We start from the raw sequence: 16,555 nt of genomic DNA, 5'->3' as shown, positions 1-16,555 counted from the left end.
AAATGAGAAAAATATGCAGTCAAGAATACTATATCCAGCTAGGCTGTCATTGAAAATAGAAGGAGAGATAAAAATCTTCCAAGACAAACAAAAACTAAAGGAATTTGCAAACACAAAACCAGCCCTCCAAGAAATATTGAAAGGGCTCCTCTAAGCAAAGAGAGAGCCTAAAAGCAGCATAGACCAGAAAGGAACACAGACAATATACAGTCACAGCCACCTTACAGGCAATACAATGGCACTAAATTCATCTCTTTCAATAGTTACCCTGAATGTAAATGGGCTAAATGCCCCAATCAAAAGACACAGGCTATCAGATTGGATTAAAAAACAAGACCCATCAATATGCTGTCTGCAAGAGACTCATTTCGGACCCAAAGACACCCCCACATTGAAAGTGAGGGGGTGGAAAACCATTTACCATGCTAACGGACACCAAAAGAAACCTGGGGTGGCAATCCTTATATCAGACAAATTAGATTTTAAACACAGAGTGTAATAAGAGATGAAGAAGGACACTATATCCTACTTAAAGGGTCTATCCAACAAGAAGATCTAACAATTGTAAATATCTATGCCCCTAACATGGGAGCAGCCAATTATACAAGGCAATTACTAACAAAAGCAAAGAAACACATTGACAACAATACAATAATAGTGGGGGACTTTAACACCCCCGTGACTGAAATGGACAGATCATCTAAGCAAAAGATCAACAAGGAAATAAAGACTTTAAATGACACATTGGACCAAATGGACTTCACAGACATATTCAGAACATTCCATCCCAAAGCGACAGAATACACATTCTTTTCTAGTGCACATGGAACATTCTCCGGAACAGATCACATCCTGGGTCACGAATCAGGTCTCAACCGGTACCAAAAGACTGGGATTATTCCCTGCATATTTTCAGACCACAATGCTTTGAAACTAGAACTCAATCACAAGAGGAAAGTCAGAAAGAACTCAAATACATGGAGGCTAAAGAGCATCCTACTAAAGAATGAATGGGTCAACCAGGAAAATAAAGAAGAATTTTAAAAATTCATGGAAATCAATGAAAATGAAAAACACAACTGTTCAAAATCTTTGGGATACAGCAAAGGCAGTCCTGAGAGGAAAGTACATAGCAATACGAGCCTTTCTCAAGAAACAAGAAAAGTCTCAAATACACAACCTAAACCTACACCTAAAGGAGCTAGAGAAAAAAAACAGCAAATAAAGCCTAAACCCAGCAGGAGAAGAGAAATAATAAATCTCAGAGCAGAAATCAATGAAAGAAACCAAAAGAACAATAGAACAGATCAATGAAACTAGGAGATGGTTCTTTGAAAGAATTAACAAGATTGATAAACCCCTGGCCAGACTTATCAAAAAGAAAAGAGAAATGACCGAAATTAACAAAATCATGAAGGAAAGAGGAGAGATCACAACCAACACCAAAGAAATAAAAACAATTATAAGAACATATTATGAGCAACTCTATGCCAGCAAATTAGATAACCTGGAAGAAATGGGTGCATTCCTAGAGATGTATCAACTACCAAAATTGAACCAGGAAGAAATAGAAAACCTGAACAGACCTATAACCACTAAGGAAATTGAAGCAGTCATCAAAAATCTCCCAACAAACAAGAGCCCACAGCCATATGGCTTCCTAGGGGAATTCCAGCAAACATTTAAAGAAGAATTAATACCTATTCTCTTGAAACTGTTCCAAAAAATAGAAATGGAAGGAAAACTTCCAAACTCATTTTATGAGGCCACCGTTACCTTGATCCCAAAACCAGACAAAGACCCCATCAAAAAGGAGAATTACAGACCAATATCCTTGATGAACATGGATGCAAAAATTCTCACCAAAATACTAGCCCATAGGACCCAACAGTACATTAAAAGGATTATTCACCGTGACCAAGTGGGATTTATCCCTGGGCTGCAAGGATGGTTCAACATCTGAAAATCAATCAACATGATACAATACATTAATAAAAGAAAGGACAAGAATCATATCCTCTCAATAGATGCAGAAAAAGCATTTGACAAAGTACAGCATCCTTTCTTGATCAAAACTCTTCAGAGTATAGGAATAAAGGGTACATACCTCAAGATCATAAAAGCCATCTATGAAAAACCTACAGCGAATATCATTCTCAATGGGGAAAAGCTGAGAGCTTTCCCCCTAAGGTCAGGAACGCGGCAGGGATGTCCACTATCACCACTGCTATTCAACATAGTATTAGAAGTCCTAGCCTCAGCAATCAGACAACAAAAAGAAATCAAAGGCATCCAAATCGGCAAAGAGGAAGTCAAACTCTCACTCTTTGCAGATGAGATGATACTTTATGTGGAAAACCCAAAAGACTCCACCCCAAAACTGCTAGAACTCATACAGGAATTCAGTAAAGTGGCAGGATATAAAATCAATGCACAGAAATCAGTGGCATTCCTATACACCAACAACAAGACAGAAGAGAGAGAAATTAAGGAGTCGATCCCATTTACAATTGCACCCAAAACCATAGGATACCTAGGAATAAATCTAACCAAAGAGGCAAAGGATCTGTACTCAGAAAACTATAAAACACTCATGAAAGAAATTGAGGAAGACACAAAGAAATGGAAAAATGTTCCATGCTCATGGATTGGAAGAACAAACATTGTGAAGATGTCAATGCTACCTAGAGCAATCTACACATTCAATGCAATCCCCATCAAAATACCATTCACCTTTTTCAAAGAAATGGAACAAATAATCCTAAAATTTGTATGGAACCAGAAGAGACCCCAAATAGCCAGAGGAATGTTGAAAAAGAAAAGCAAAGCTGGCGGCATCACAATTCCGGACTTCCAGCTCTATTACAAAGCTGTCATCCTCAAGACAATATGGTACTGGCACAAAAACAGACACATAGATCAATGGAACAGAATAGAGAGCCCAGAAATGGACCCTCAACTCTATGGTCAACTCATCTTTGACAAAGCAGGAAAGAATGTCCAATGGAAAAAAGACAGTCTCTTCAACGAATGGTGTTGGGAAAATTGGACAGCCACATGCAGAAGAATGAAACTGGACCATTTCCTTACACCACACACAAAAATAGACTCCAAATGGTTGAAAGACCTAAACGTGAGACAGGAGTCCATCAGCATCCTAAAGGAGAACACAGGCAACAACCTCTTCGACCTCAGCCGCAGAAACTTCTTCCTAGAAACATCGCCAAAGGCAAGGGAAGCAAGGGCAAAAATGAACTCTTGGGACTTCATCAAGATAAAAAGCTTTTGCACAGCAAAAGAAACAGTCCACAAAACCAAAAGACAACCGACAGAATGGGAGAAGATATTTGCAAATGACATATCAGATAAAGGGCTAGTATGCAAAATCTATAAAGAACTTATCACACTCAACACCCAAAGAACAAATAATCCAATCAAGAAATGGGCAGAAGACATGAACAGACATTTTTCCAAAGAAGACATCCAAATGGCCCACAGACACATGAAAAAGTGCTCAACATCGCTCGGCATCAGGGGAATCCAAATCAAAACCTCAATGAGATACCACCTCACACCAGTCAGAATGGCTAAAATGAACAAGTCAGGAAATGACAGATGTCGGCGGGGATGCGGAGAAAGGGGAACCCTCCTACACTGTTGGTGGGAATGCAAGCTGGTGCAACCACTCTGGAAAACAGTATGGAGGTTCCTCAAACAGTTGAAAATAGAGCTACCATACGATCCAGCAATTGCACTACTGGGTATTTACCCCAAAGATACAAATGTAGGGACCCAAAGGGGTACGTGCACCCCGATGTTTATAGCAGCAATGTCCACAATAGCCAAACTGTGGAAAGAGCCAAGATGTCCATCGACAGATGAATGGATAAAGAAGAGGTGGTGTATATACACAATGGAATATTATGCAGCCATCAAAAGCAATGAGATCTTGCCATTTGCAACGACGTGGATGGAACTGGAGGGGGTTATGCTGAGTGAAATAAGTCAATCAGAGAAAGACATGTATCATATGACCTCACTGATATGAGGAATTCTTAATCTCAGGAAACAAACTGAGGGTTGCTGGAGTGGTGAGGGTTGGGAGGGATGGGGTGCCTGGGTGATAGACATTGGGGAAGGTATGTGCTATGGCGAGTGCTGTGAATTGTGCAAGACTGTTGAATCACAGATCTGTACCTCTGAAACAAATAATGCAATATACGTTAAGAAAAAGAAGAAGAAGAAGATAGCAGGAGGGGAAGAATGAAGGGGGGTAAATCGGAGGGGGAGACGAACTGAGAGACTATGGACTCTGAGAAACAAACTGAGGGTTCTAGAGGGGAGGGGGGTGGGAGGATGGGTTAGTCTGGTGATGGTATTAAAGAGGGCACGTTCTGCGTGGAGCACTGGGTGTTATGCACAAACAATGAATCATGGAACACTATATCAAAAACTAATGATGCATGGTGATTAACATAACAGTAAAAAAATTTTTTAAAAAAAGAAAGAAATACTAGAGCCAGTGATATGGGATTTGTGCAATGGACATACTTTGCTTGGAGACACACCATCAGCCTGGCCAAGACTTTTTCCAGAACTGTACTGCAGACTGAGACTCTTCCTACTCAATCTTGCCCACTTCTCTCCCTTCACAGGAATCAGGCTGGCTTTGTTAACTGGAGACTCTCCCCACCTACTCATACTCCCTCTCCCCTTCCTCATTTGTAGGTATTTTCCTCCAAAACATATCCTGCATCTAATATTGTCTTGATGTCCATTTCTTAGGAAACCTAAAATGAAGGGTATTTGCCCCTTCAAAGAAGAACTCTGTGCCTTGGTGGTGGCAATGTAAATTGGTGTAGTCACTACAGAAAATCGTATAGAGGTTCCTCAAAAAATTAGAAATAAAAATACCATATGGTATGGCTGGGTATTTTTCTGAAGAAAATGAAAAAGTAACTTGAAAAGATATTTGTACCCCCATGTCATTGCAGCATTATTTACAATAGCCAACATACAGAAGCAACCTAAGTGTCTGTCAATGGATGAATGGATAAAGAAAACGTGGAGTGTTTGTGTATATATATATATATATATATATACATATATATATATAATACATATTATATATAATGCAATATTGTTCAGCCACAAAAAAGAAGGAAATCTTGCCATTTGCAACAGTATGGAAGGACCCTGGGCATTATGCTAAGTAAAATAAGTCAGACAGAGAAAGACAAAGAATGCATAATCTCACTTGTATGTAGAATCTTAAAGAAAAAGAAAAAAACAAGCTCATAGATATAGAGAACAGATGAGTGGTTGCCAGAGGCAGGAGGTGGGGGATGGGCACAATGAGTGAAGGAAGTAAAAATGTACAGATTTCCAGCTACAAATAAACAAGTCATGGGGATGCAATGTACAACATGGAGACTACAGTTACTAATTCTGTACTGCATATTTGAAAATTGCTAAGACAGTAAATCTTAAAAGTTCTCATCACAAGAAAAAGAATTCTGTAGCTATGTATGTTGACAGATGTTAACCAGTCTTACTGTGGTGATCATTTCACAATATATACAAATATTGAATCATTATGCTGTACACCTGAAACTAATATAATGTTGTATGTCAATTATAGCTCAGTAAAAAAGGGGGTACTCTCTGAAAATAAAGATGCATTTGAACTACTGAAATATCCCTTAAAAAAAACGTTGTTCCATATGTATATCACAAAAATATCTCTTCTGAATGTGGCCAGTACAATAAGAGATGAAGGAACTTAAGAGAACTGACATATGTCTGTGAGGAGACACTGTCGCCCTGGAAGATTATTATTTAGAAGAACTGTTGCTGCTGATAAAATCAGGAGTGGAACTGCTGTTTGAAAACATTCAGAGTGTCTGCGACAGTTTCCTCGGAGGACAGACTTCAAGGGTGATATATGACACAAGTGGGCAGGGCAGAAGGAATCAGCTTGGGGTGTGTTAGAAGTAAACGAACAATGTGACATTAAAATCAGCCCCATTTTACTTTGAATTTCAGTACCTCCTCTAATTACCTGTGCTGTGTTTGGCAAACTGACCAACCTCTCAGAGTCCCAATCCCCTCAACTATAAAAAGATTATTGGGACTCCTGGGTGGCTCAATTGGTTAAGCATCTGCCTTCAGCTCAGGTCATGATCCCAGGGTCCTGGGATGGAGCCCTGTGTTGGGCTCCCTGCTCAGCGGGGAGCGTGCTTTTCCCTCTCTCTTTACCCCTCTCCCAGCTTGTGCGCATGCTCTCTTTCAAATAAATAAATAAAATCTTTAAAATAATTTAAAAAGTAAAAAGATTATTTTTAAAGATTTTATTTATTTATTTGTTTTTTTTTTAAAGATTTTATTTATTTATTCATGAGAGACAGAGAGACAGAGAGAGAGAGAGAGAGAAGCAGAGGGAGAAGCAGGCTCCCCGCTGAGCAGGGAGCCCCATGCGGGGCTCGATCCCAGGACCCCGGGATCATGACCCGAGCCGAAGGCAGACGCTTAACCATCTGAGCCACCCAGGCGCCCCTTATTTATTTATTTGTGACAGAGAGAGCTGGGGGGAGTGCAGTAGGAGCACAGGGAGAGGGGCAAGCAGACTCTGTACTGAGTGTGGGGCCCAATGAGGGGCCCATCCTGGGACCCCAAGATCATGACTTCAGCAGAAATCAAGAGTCTAATGCCCAACCAACTGAGCCACCCTGGCGCCCCTATAAGAAGATTATTGATCTTCATTCTGAAGGGTTGTTTTGAAGATGAAATTTAATATATGTGCCTACTTAACACATGATAGGTGTTAACTCTTCTCTTCTGTCCCTTCTAGGGCTTCATCCCACCAACATCTATGATGACCGGCAGAAAAGGGGAGGCAAAGTTCACTCACCATTTAACCGCACGCAATGTACAAGATGTTCACAAGCTGGAAAACAGTGCATTTCCCTTTATTCACAACTCAAATCTTTACCCGAATGATCTCACCCTCTGTTATCAACTCAAGCTACTTCCAAATACCACCTCAGCTCCTCCCTCTCTCTCACTTACAAGAATATCAAAACTGTAATCTTTTTCTCTTTATCATTCATACGTCATTCTTGTGTCTCCAAGTATTTGCCAACAAAGACATCCTCTTCTTCCTGACCTAAATCTGTTCTTCCGATTCTACTGCTTCAAATAATACCATATCTGCCAATTCAATTCATAGCACACATATTAGACAATCTCCCTATTTCTTACTATTTTAATAAAATATGTTTTCCTCCAGATTAGTAAGACCCACCAGGAGGTACTCAATAAAAGGATCAAAAATATCATGCTTTGTAAACCGTGACTTTGAGAAGCCATAAGACTGGCCAAACTGGCATATATCAAACGGCATTTGTTTACTATTTATTAATAAGAGGGAATTTTGATGAGTTATGACATGTGGGGTTTTTTTAAAGATTTTATTTATTTATTTGAGAGAGAGAGAGAGAGAAAGCAAGCGTAAGTTGGTGCAGAGGGAGAAGCAGACTACCCACTGAGCAGGGAGCCTCACGTGGGGCTCGATCCCAGGACCCTGGGATCATGACCTGAGCCAAAGGCAGACGCTTTACTGACTGAGCCACCCAGGCGCCCCAAGTTATGATACATATTTACAAATGGCAGAGCACTGAACTCCAGAGAGATACTTTGCGGGAGGTGGGTGTCCAGAGGTAAGTCCCAAGTTTCCAACAGGAGACTCACCTCCCCACCTCCACCTCAAAGGTTTTCGGACCCTTCACATCATATAAGCTCCTCTACCACAAGAGGTCATGCTTGCATCTCTTTCACAGTGTTCTAGAAATCTTTTTCTGCTTCTCTTCACCTATATCTATATGGAATTGCTTAGCTAAGCTGGCGCATTAACCTTTTTAGATGCAACAAACTAACCCATGGCTTAATTAGACTGTTCAGGCACTTGTTATCTCTGCCTCAGGCCTGAAACATGTCTTTTCCTCCTGGCATCTCTGGGCTCTTCGGAAGTGCAGAATTCTGTTTTTTGGGATCTCAAGAATATTCAGTTAATGATTTCCTCCATGATGCCATGATAGATTAAGAATACTGTGCTGTCCAGTTAGATCATCTTATAATACAGGGTGGGCACCTCTATGATGTCACAGATCAGAGGACCAAGTAAAAAACTTGGGCAAGAGCAAATATTGAACCTACCATTCTATTTGCTAATTTGCAAATTGTGTGTTTATTATGAAAGGTGAAAATGGGATATGTTTCAACTCCTTCTCCCCATTGAGATAGCGATGGCATTGAAGGGAGTCAGTCTGTGTTCTGGAAACAGTCAATGAGAATGTTGGAAATCAATGCAGCAGAATTACTGATGTGATACTGGGCATAGAAAGAGTACTGGATTAGGAGCCCCTCAATAGCTATAAGACCCTGGACATGCTTCTGTGACTCAGTTTCCCTCATTTTATAATGTGAAACATGGGATGGAAGAGCTCTAAAGGTACTCCTATCTCTAAAAATCTCTTATTTAATGATACATGCCAAATAATTGAGTGGTTACAGTATGCAGAAAATTAAGAAAAGCTATAAATGAATAAGATCACTTTAGTGACATTCTTATTTCTTTCTTGGCCATTTATATTCTCTTATTGCTTTAGAATTGTTTTGAGGCAGGCCAAGAACTATAAAGGAAAATGAGTATCACAGACTACTCTGGTTTCTGTCTTCCTCTATCCACCTACAAATAGTATTTCACCAAACTGAAACATGAGAGAGCTATCAAGGGCAGTCATAAAATCCTGGTAAGCCCATTTATTGCCCAAACCCTCTCCCCTGGCTTCCTCCTGTATCCACCTGTTAGAGCCTCTGGTTTGCCTCTTAGAGCCATCTTCCTCTTTTTTTTTTTTTTTTTTCCCTCAGCTGATTAATATCTTTCAAATCCCTAATGGACTTTCTCTCCCAACTTTTTTATTTCAGTTAGTTGAAAAATTTATAAGTGCTTAAACTTTGTTAAATATATGTTTACAAATCTAAAAACCTTTTGTTCATACTTTCAGTTCTTCTTTTCTCTGGTTTGACTGAAACATCAGAAAATGCCAATGATAACCAGACTGGAAGTTTATAATCTTGCTAATCAGAAGAGAGTGAGATGTAAAAGAAGTTTCAGGCGAGCATAGTAAAAAATTATTATTTGAAACTTAGAGAAAGGGCCAGGAGAGAGAGAGAGATGGATGGGGGACAATAGAAAGGAGGAAAAAAAGATAAGTAAAATCTAACTCAGAGGTTGTATCCTTCATAAATCCTAGACCTTCCCGGGCAAAACTAACAACTACTAACTCAGGGATCCCCAGTGTCTTTTTCTTTTCTTCTATTTTGCTAGTGTAGCATATAGCATGTGGTATACTAGCTGACTATCTTCTACTCTCATGAGTGCCTTGAGGTCAAGGATCATGTCACCTTTATCTTTGTAAAACCAGTGCATGTTTATAGTCAATACATAAATGTTGAATTGAAATGAAAAGTGAACTGACAGGGATGACTGGAGATTCCAAATGCCACAAAATCAGGGCTGCCACCATGCCTTAGGCTTATTCTCTAGCTTGGCTTGCTTACTCAGAGACTGGGAACCTTTCCTAAAGTTTACATTTCCTGGAACTGCTCACATAAATTAATTTTTACAGCTCTTATCTCAAGGCTCTACAAATCCTCCCCTTACTCAGGATTGTCAGTCAATAAGATTCATTAAGCCTCTGTTGGTTGAATATCAAATTAAGGGCTTCAAAGAAGATGTAACAGATATGATCCCCTCTTTGGGGAGCTCACAATTTAGGGGGCTTGAAGGCAGAATTCCAAACATCTATGAAATATACCTATCAATACTATGACCGTGAAGAGTGTTTATTAGTTTTTCTCTCCTTCTTTTATTCCCCAGCCTACATAAAATCTTATTCTCATTTACTACTCTCCCAAAATTCCTTGAATTATCAATTCCCCAAAGTCTACCTTGCTACTTTCTTATCCTCTACACTTTCAAACATCTCTGATCTGGTCGTTATTTTAAAAAGAATGTGTGGAACTGAGTAGTTGCCACCGTCTTGAATCAGACTCCGAAACGATTTTTCAATGGGTAAAAATGCATCTCTGGTATAACAACTATCCCCACCCAGGGCAGCTCAAAGAGTAATACTATTCTCGTACTACAGTCGAGTAATGCTCATAGGGCTACCGCAATTGAGTATACTCATTTTAGTATTATTTAGAAGTTAGAATCCAGGACTGTTTTGTATTTAACATTTAGCTTTATTTATTGAATAATTACTGAATAGTACTGAGTCTTCAGTAATACTAAATAGATTTGCTTAGGAAACAAAGAGGTTAATACAAAATGTTAAAGCTCTAATTCCCTAAGAATCCTACAAGATTTTTCAAAAAGCATACTTGCAAACTCTTCCTTTGTTCTTTTCCAAAGCCAGAGATAAAGATACTTGTTTCAAGCCTTTGATCGCTGAGTTCACCTTCATTCAGTAGTCTATATTCCCATTTAATCATGTTATCATATTCTTAAGCCAATCCTTTTCCTTTTTTTATCTCTCTCTCTCTTATGCCCTCCCTCCCTTCCTCCTTCCTTCCTTCCTTCCTTCCTTCCTCCTTACCTCCCTCCTTTCCTTCCTTCCTTCATTTCCTATTTTTTTTAGCAGGAGGTATGTATATATCTCGTAAGACTTCCAACCAGCCCCAGAGGAAGAGGCCATGGGGTTTCAGAGAGTAAGGAAAAATCTGTGCTCCTACCAACACAGCTGTGGGGAGACACTTACATTGAAGTCGTACAACACACCAAAGTTTGCCGCAGATGCCTCTTCAGCTCTGGGAACTGTTTTCCTAGGTAAACTGCCATATGGCAAACCCCAGAGGTACTATACAGAGAAGTAAAGAAAGCAGTTAATAATTGGAAACAAAGTCTGAGCCACACATGTGATCACAAATGGTTTTGTTTAAAAGCACTTCTTACACATTTTCATGGCGACTCTGTGGGTCTCCACGTGGGGTCCCATTTTCTGGGAATCGACTACTAAATCCAGAGTGAAGAACAAAGGGAGTGCTAAGAACCCTGCATGCTAAGTTCAGTGGACCACCAGCAGCTGGGCCAACCACATTGCCCAGAGGCTTGCTGAGAAGCCCCACTACCCACCACCACCTCCAAACTGATCTCTTTTGGGGGACGTCTGGAGAGGAGAAGAGAGGCCTTTGGGGGAAATATAGTGTTCAAAAAAAAAAAAAACCATATTACCCACACCTTCATATGGGGTTACCTCTTAGAGGTGGGGGTGGAGGGAGATTCTCTCCTTCATGTTAAGGAAGAGAAGACTCAAGTGAATCGCTCATACAATTTGAGCATGTCAAAGAGGAGGAAAGATTGTACCCTGATTATATTTGTTTTACCACTAATTCAGGTTTGCTGCCCTGATCTTATGCTACCAGATTCAGAGAGGAGTTTTTAGGGGCAGAGCCAGCCAGCGAGGCAACATGAATAGGGCTCTAGCAGGTGTCTTGGTGAGAACTGGAAAAAGCACCAGGGCAGGCACACGGCTTGCCGAGCAGATGTTGCTTCTTATGTAACATGAAAACTTTCCTTCCTTGGGGCTGGGGATGGAGGATGAATGTGGCTGGAAGCCTGGGTGCCAAGCTTGACTGGACAAGGGCTGGAAGTCAGCCCCTACTCCTACCCTCCATACAAGTGGCATGGGATTCATGGAAGCTTCTTGACTTCCTAGGACTGAACAGAGCAGAAGGTGGGTCTTATCCATGTTGTCTCACCCCGAAGTTGGGGGCCACAAAGGACAAAGAAGATTAAGGTCTCACGCTTGCTCAGGGATATGGGAACTTCGGGCAAAAGGGCATCTGCTTCAGAGGAATGCTGAACGAGGCTGGGTGGGAGGAGGCAGAGGAAAATGGAACCTTGTTGCCAGGAGCAGACCAGCCCTGGCCTCTGGTGGCTCTGTAAAGTTAACACATCCTCCTTTGTTCTTTTGCTGGAGCTGGCAACCATTGCCCAGAAAACAGGATGCCCCTCAGCATCTAACACAAACCTGTAAGAAAGCATCCAAAGACAATACGCTGCTTCGTTCTAGGACTACATCCCATCAGGCACAGATTGGCTCCCTCCACTCTCTTATCAGGCATTCTGTAATCTCATATAGGTGGAGTAAGTCCAGCCACAACCTTTCATTTCCATGGCGGTTGCGTGGTGTGGGGAGACAAGAAAGCACACCTGATAGAACTCCACAGAGACCCTGAGTCTGACTCTAAGGGGCATCATAATAGCCAGTGAAGGAGTTTTGAGGTTCCTTAGAGAGATGAGCAAAAAGAAAGCTGGGGTTAATTTGAAATTGATGACATGCATTCTGCCTCATCACCTGAAAGTTTTCACTTGAGAGATGAACTATACAGGACTTCTGCATTCACTGCCTCCTGGGAGCCAGATAGCCGTAGAACCTCCCGAATTACCTCAGGGATTATAAAACTAATGGATTAGGTTGCAAAATCTTGGGATGAAGGGTATAATCACGGTCCTAGACCCAGAACAGCATAAAAAAACCTCATTCTGAGATATCGGTTAAGCCCAATGAGCAATGCGTGATTCTGTTTCCACAGTTTTAAATGGGGAAAGAAAACTCTTCTATAGTCTACCTCATAAATTTGTTGTGAGGCTCAGTAAGTAAAAGAAGTGAAAGTGTTTTTGCACTATTAAAAGCTAAAACTTGTCATGACTGTAAGGAATTATTAAGATTATTATGCCCGTGGGGAGGCTTGATACAGAAACTGGCTCTGATTCAAAACCATGGGGATAACAAGTCCCTCAAAACACTTAGTTTTGGCTGTGGGCAATGCTGTCCTGAACAAATTGGCTTTGAAATAATGGCACGTGAAAAGACCCTTTGTAGCTTGAGTAAAGCCTAACCTGACTTTTGTATAAGTAAGCATCCAAGGGTCAGAGTCCTTTAACTTCTTGTGGATAAAGGCTCTAACCTCAGTCTTGCTTCTTGGCCTTAGCTGATGGACTCTCCCCACCCCACCCCACCCATCAGCTCAGGGGTTTGGCATCTTCTTCAATCTGGAAGCACTATCTGCTTTCCTCTCCTCTCTGGCCTTGATCCTAAAAGACCCCACCCCACTGTGTATGTGTACATGTGCGTGGGTGGGGGGGATGTCTGGTTTACCTTACTTTACATCTGGAAAAAAATTGCTCACTTTGTGTTTCTTCAGATAGAAAAGCTAAATGTCCTGAGTTGCAGTAAGAAGCATTTCTTTCAAAGCAAACTTGGCAAAATAAATACAATTTACAAGGTGTCAAAGCCTTCCTTTTGAGCAATTAACATTTGAGCACAGGGACCACCTTGGGAATCTGATAGAAGCCATGAACCATTCCACATAAAAATGTATATTTAAACATACACATGACATTTTATATATGATTTCAGGAGGCTCATGTGCCCTTTGGAGCAAGGATTAGGATCTTTGGCCCACGGGCACCATTTTGAGGATTAACCTTGTTGCAAGCGCTATGACTCCAAGGGTGGATATCGCCAGTTAATCGTGCTGTTCTTCAGAAGAGAAAAGAAATTTTCTAGGACAGTGATCACATGAGAAACCTGTTTCAGCTTTAGTTTTGTTTTGTTTTTTGTAAACTGAAAGTCAGATCCTTACCTCTGGCAACATGATGAGGCTGAATGTCAGGATGAAGAGAACCATGTTTACTCCATACATCCATCTCAAGAAGAGGAAGTATGAGGCCACAGAGGAGCCAAACTGACCTATCAAAAAGAAAATGAAAATGTTGAAAGGCAGGTCAGAACCAAACGAAACAAAAGCTATGTCTTGGTGCTTTCAAAAATAAATCTGCTCATCGCAACACATTGGTCCTTTCTACGTTGACAGTCTTCAGCATTCTGTTTCTATCCAGGAAGAGAAAATGTTATTGGTAATGGAAGTGTTCTCTACTATGTAGATGCAGTTGTGCAGAATGACTGTGGCCTACGCCTTTAGAGCCCATCCAGGGGAGAGCAGCCTGGGCCTTAGCAGCTAGGGTTGCTAGGTGAAAGCCCATTTTATTAACTAATAAGTTAATAACATTAAGTTGAGCAAATACCTGTAAAGTGGTTACCACAGTATCTGCCAGTCGTTAGCTACCATTATCATTATAATCACTGCACTTCTGCCTCCTTTCTCTCAGGCAACAATGCCTTTCTCAAAAGCCTTTCCCACATCCTTCAGGGACAGCTAGCCTGCAGACCCTCCTGTGCTATTTTTCTGTATCACTGGCATTTTTTAGGTATAGCGCAGAAGCTGAAGTTCATTCACTCACTCTTCACATATTTCAAGAATCTTCCCTCAGGAATTACCTTAGCTGTGAAACACAATGTCACAGACAGCGTTGCTGCCCTAATACAGCTTACGTTTTAGTGACGTATGGAAACAACAGAGAGGCAGGAATTTTAAAAATAAATAAATAAAATATATGTATTTATCATAATGTATGAGCTATATGCTATTATATAGCATATTATATGTATGTACAGTATGTGTCATATTATATATTATATATATACATCTATATGTAATATGTATATGTATATTCAAATACATTGTTTAATATCTGTGTATTATGTATGGTATATCCTATGTGCATATAGCATACATATGATATGTATGTATTATATATGATATATGAAATCACACATGATTACATTATTATAACAATTATACATGCATATAATATGTAATTATATATATAATTATAACAACTATAGATATAGTATAGATATAGATATAACAATTACATATACCAGATAGGTCCTAGAGAGAAGACGGCAAAATACTGAGAAGGTTGCTTTCGATAAGCTCATTGAGGAAGGTGTATCAGAGAGGGTAACATTCGAGCAGAGGTCTGAAGTTGGAGGAAGAGACAGCGAACGCTCAGGCTGGGGAAGAGCAGCTTGAGCGGAGGAAAGAGCGAGAACAAGTATCTGGAGGCAGGTGAGAGCTCAGGACAATTGAGGAACGAACCGAAGGACTATGTGGTTGGAGCCCAGTGAACAAGGGAAAGCGGTGACAGATGAGGGATGAAGAGACAAGCCAAACCACACTGTGTAGGGCCTCCTAAAGACAGGTAAAAAATGAGACTTTTATTTTAAATGTGTTGAGAAAGTCGCCAACAGGTGTTAAGCAACAGGATTGGGGGTGGGGGCGGGATGGGAAGTAGACTGACCTTTAAGGTCTCTTCAGCTTTGGAAAACAAATTGGGAGGGGACAGGCAAGAATGTGCCGTCAACATGCACGTGCCCCAGTGGAAAATGATCTGTCCAAATCATATTTATTGAGAAAAACTATTAAAAAACAAAACAAAACAAAACAGGGGTGCCTGGGTGGCTCAGTCGAGCCCCGTGTCAGGCTCCCTGCTCAGAGGGAGGCCTGCTTCTCCCTCTCCCACTCCCCCTGCTTGTGTTCCCTCTCTCGCTGTGTCTCTCTCTGTCAAATAAATAAATAAAATCTTAAAAAAAAAACAAACAAAACGAAAAAACACATTATCTTAAATCAGAGAATGGAAGAGGAAGAAAGACCAGGAATTTGGAGTCTCAGGTTGAGATTTCATTGATTAACAAAAGCCCAACTTTCTTTGATTATCACTTAAAGTTCAACACCAAGGTGCAAGTTTTCTTCCCAATTCCCAGGTCCCCTTTGCAGCTGTACATCAGGCCCTTTTTCCTGACTCCTTCAGCAAAATACCTCCAGGGACCAACGGCTTTCTTGGCCCTCTGGCTTTGCAGCATCACCGGTAAGGAAACATTGTACAAAGAAGGAGGTTCGGGTGAAGCAAATTCCAGTCTCTGCTTAGTAAGATGAGGCTGAGATCACACGAGTCATGCTTCCGTTTCTGAAACTTAGTCTATTCGTTAGGAGCCACCTTGCCTCTTCCCATAACACAGTGACAATTTTTATAGAAACTTAAAAAAAAAAGTCAGTGTCTAAACGGACATTTAAAAAAAAATCAATTATTTTCAAGTCTGAATATTTGGATTCATTTCACTTTGCAGAGAAAGGCGGAGTCCTACTGGATTTCTAAAAGGGTATGGTTTTGATAAACATGCCCACAGGTGCTGTAACCAGATGCACGGGTCCATCTGCAGAAAGGCTAGGCAGATCTGCCCCTCCCGGGACATCTGATCATCCACCTGGCTCCCAGTGATTCCAGATCATTTCATGGCTGTTATCTATGTTCTCTGGTAACAACTGCCCAAGGCCCGTCTCAGCCAAGTTCACTTGTCATGTTTTATTGAAGGCAGTAGACTTCCTGCTTGCTAGTCTTTACAGTTACTCATTAACCGGAGAAGGAACTTTGTCCCTAGGTATCTGGAGCAAGCTTTTCCCTGAAACACACAGGAGATCTTCTGGTGTAGAGTAGTCCCAAGCACCGGATGCTGACTCATCCTTTCCTCCTTCCCCATCCCTCCCTCCATCCTGCCCTCCTTCACTCAGTCCCTCCCTCCCT

The 16,555-nt window shown here is 40.9% G+C and overlaps 1 protein-coding gene across 1 annotated transcript in view; it reads right to left on the bottom strand.

Annotated features, from left to right (window-relative positions):
* TMC1 (transmembrane channel like 1) overlaps positions 1–16,555 on the bottom strand; it is a 146,324-nt gene that overhangs the window by 59,435 nt on the left and 70,334 nt on the right. Inside the window, exons 8-9 of the mRNA XM_088019128.1 lie at positions 13,714–13,820; positions 10,824–10,922 (exon numbers count right to left, since the gene is read on the bottom strand). Of these exons, the coding sequence (XP_087875254.1) occupies positions 10,824–10,922; positions 13,714–13,820 (206 nt within the window). The remainder of the gene's footprint in view (positions 1–10,823; positions 10,923–13,713; positions 13,821–16,555) is intronic.

Source organism: Eumetopias jubatus, unplaced genomic scaffold (assembly GCF_037043125.1).
Source record: "Eumetopias jubatus isolate StellerSeaLion01/CBP00866 unplaced genomic scaffold, mEumJub1_p1.0 scaffold_15, whole genome shotgun sequence".
In the NCBI taxonomy this organism is placed as follows: domain Eukaryota; kingdom Metazoa; phylum Chordata; class Mammalia; order Carnivora; family Otariidae; genus Eumetopias; species Eumetopias jubatus.
Note: the sequence above shows the minus strand (reverse complement) of the source record. Positions and strands in the feature narration are given on the sequence as shown.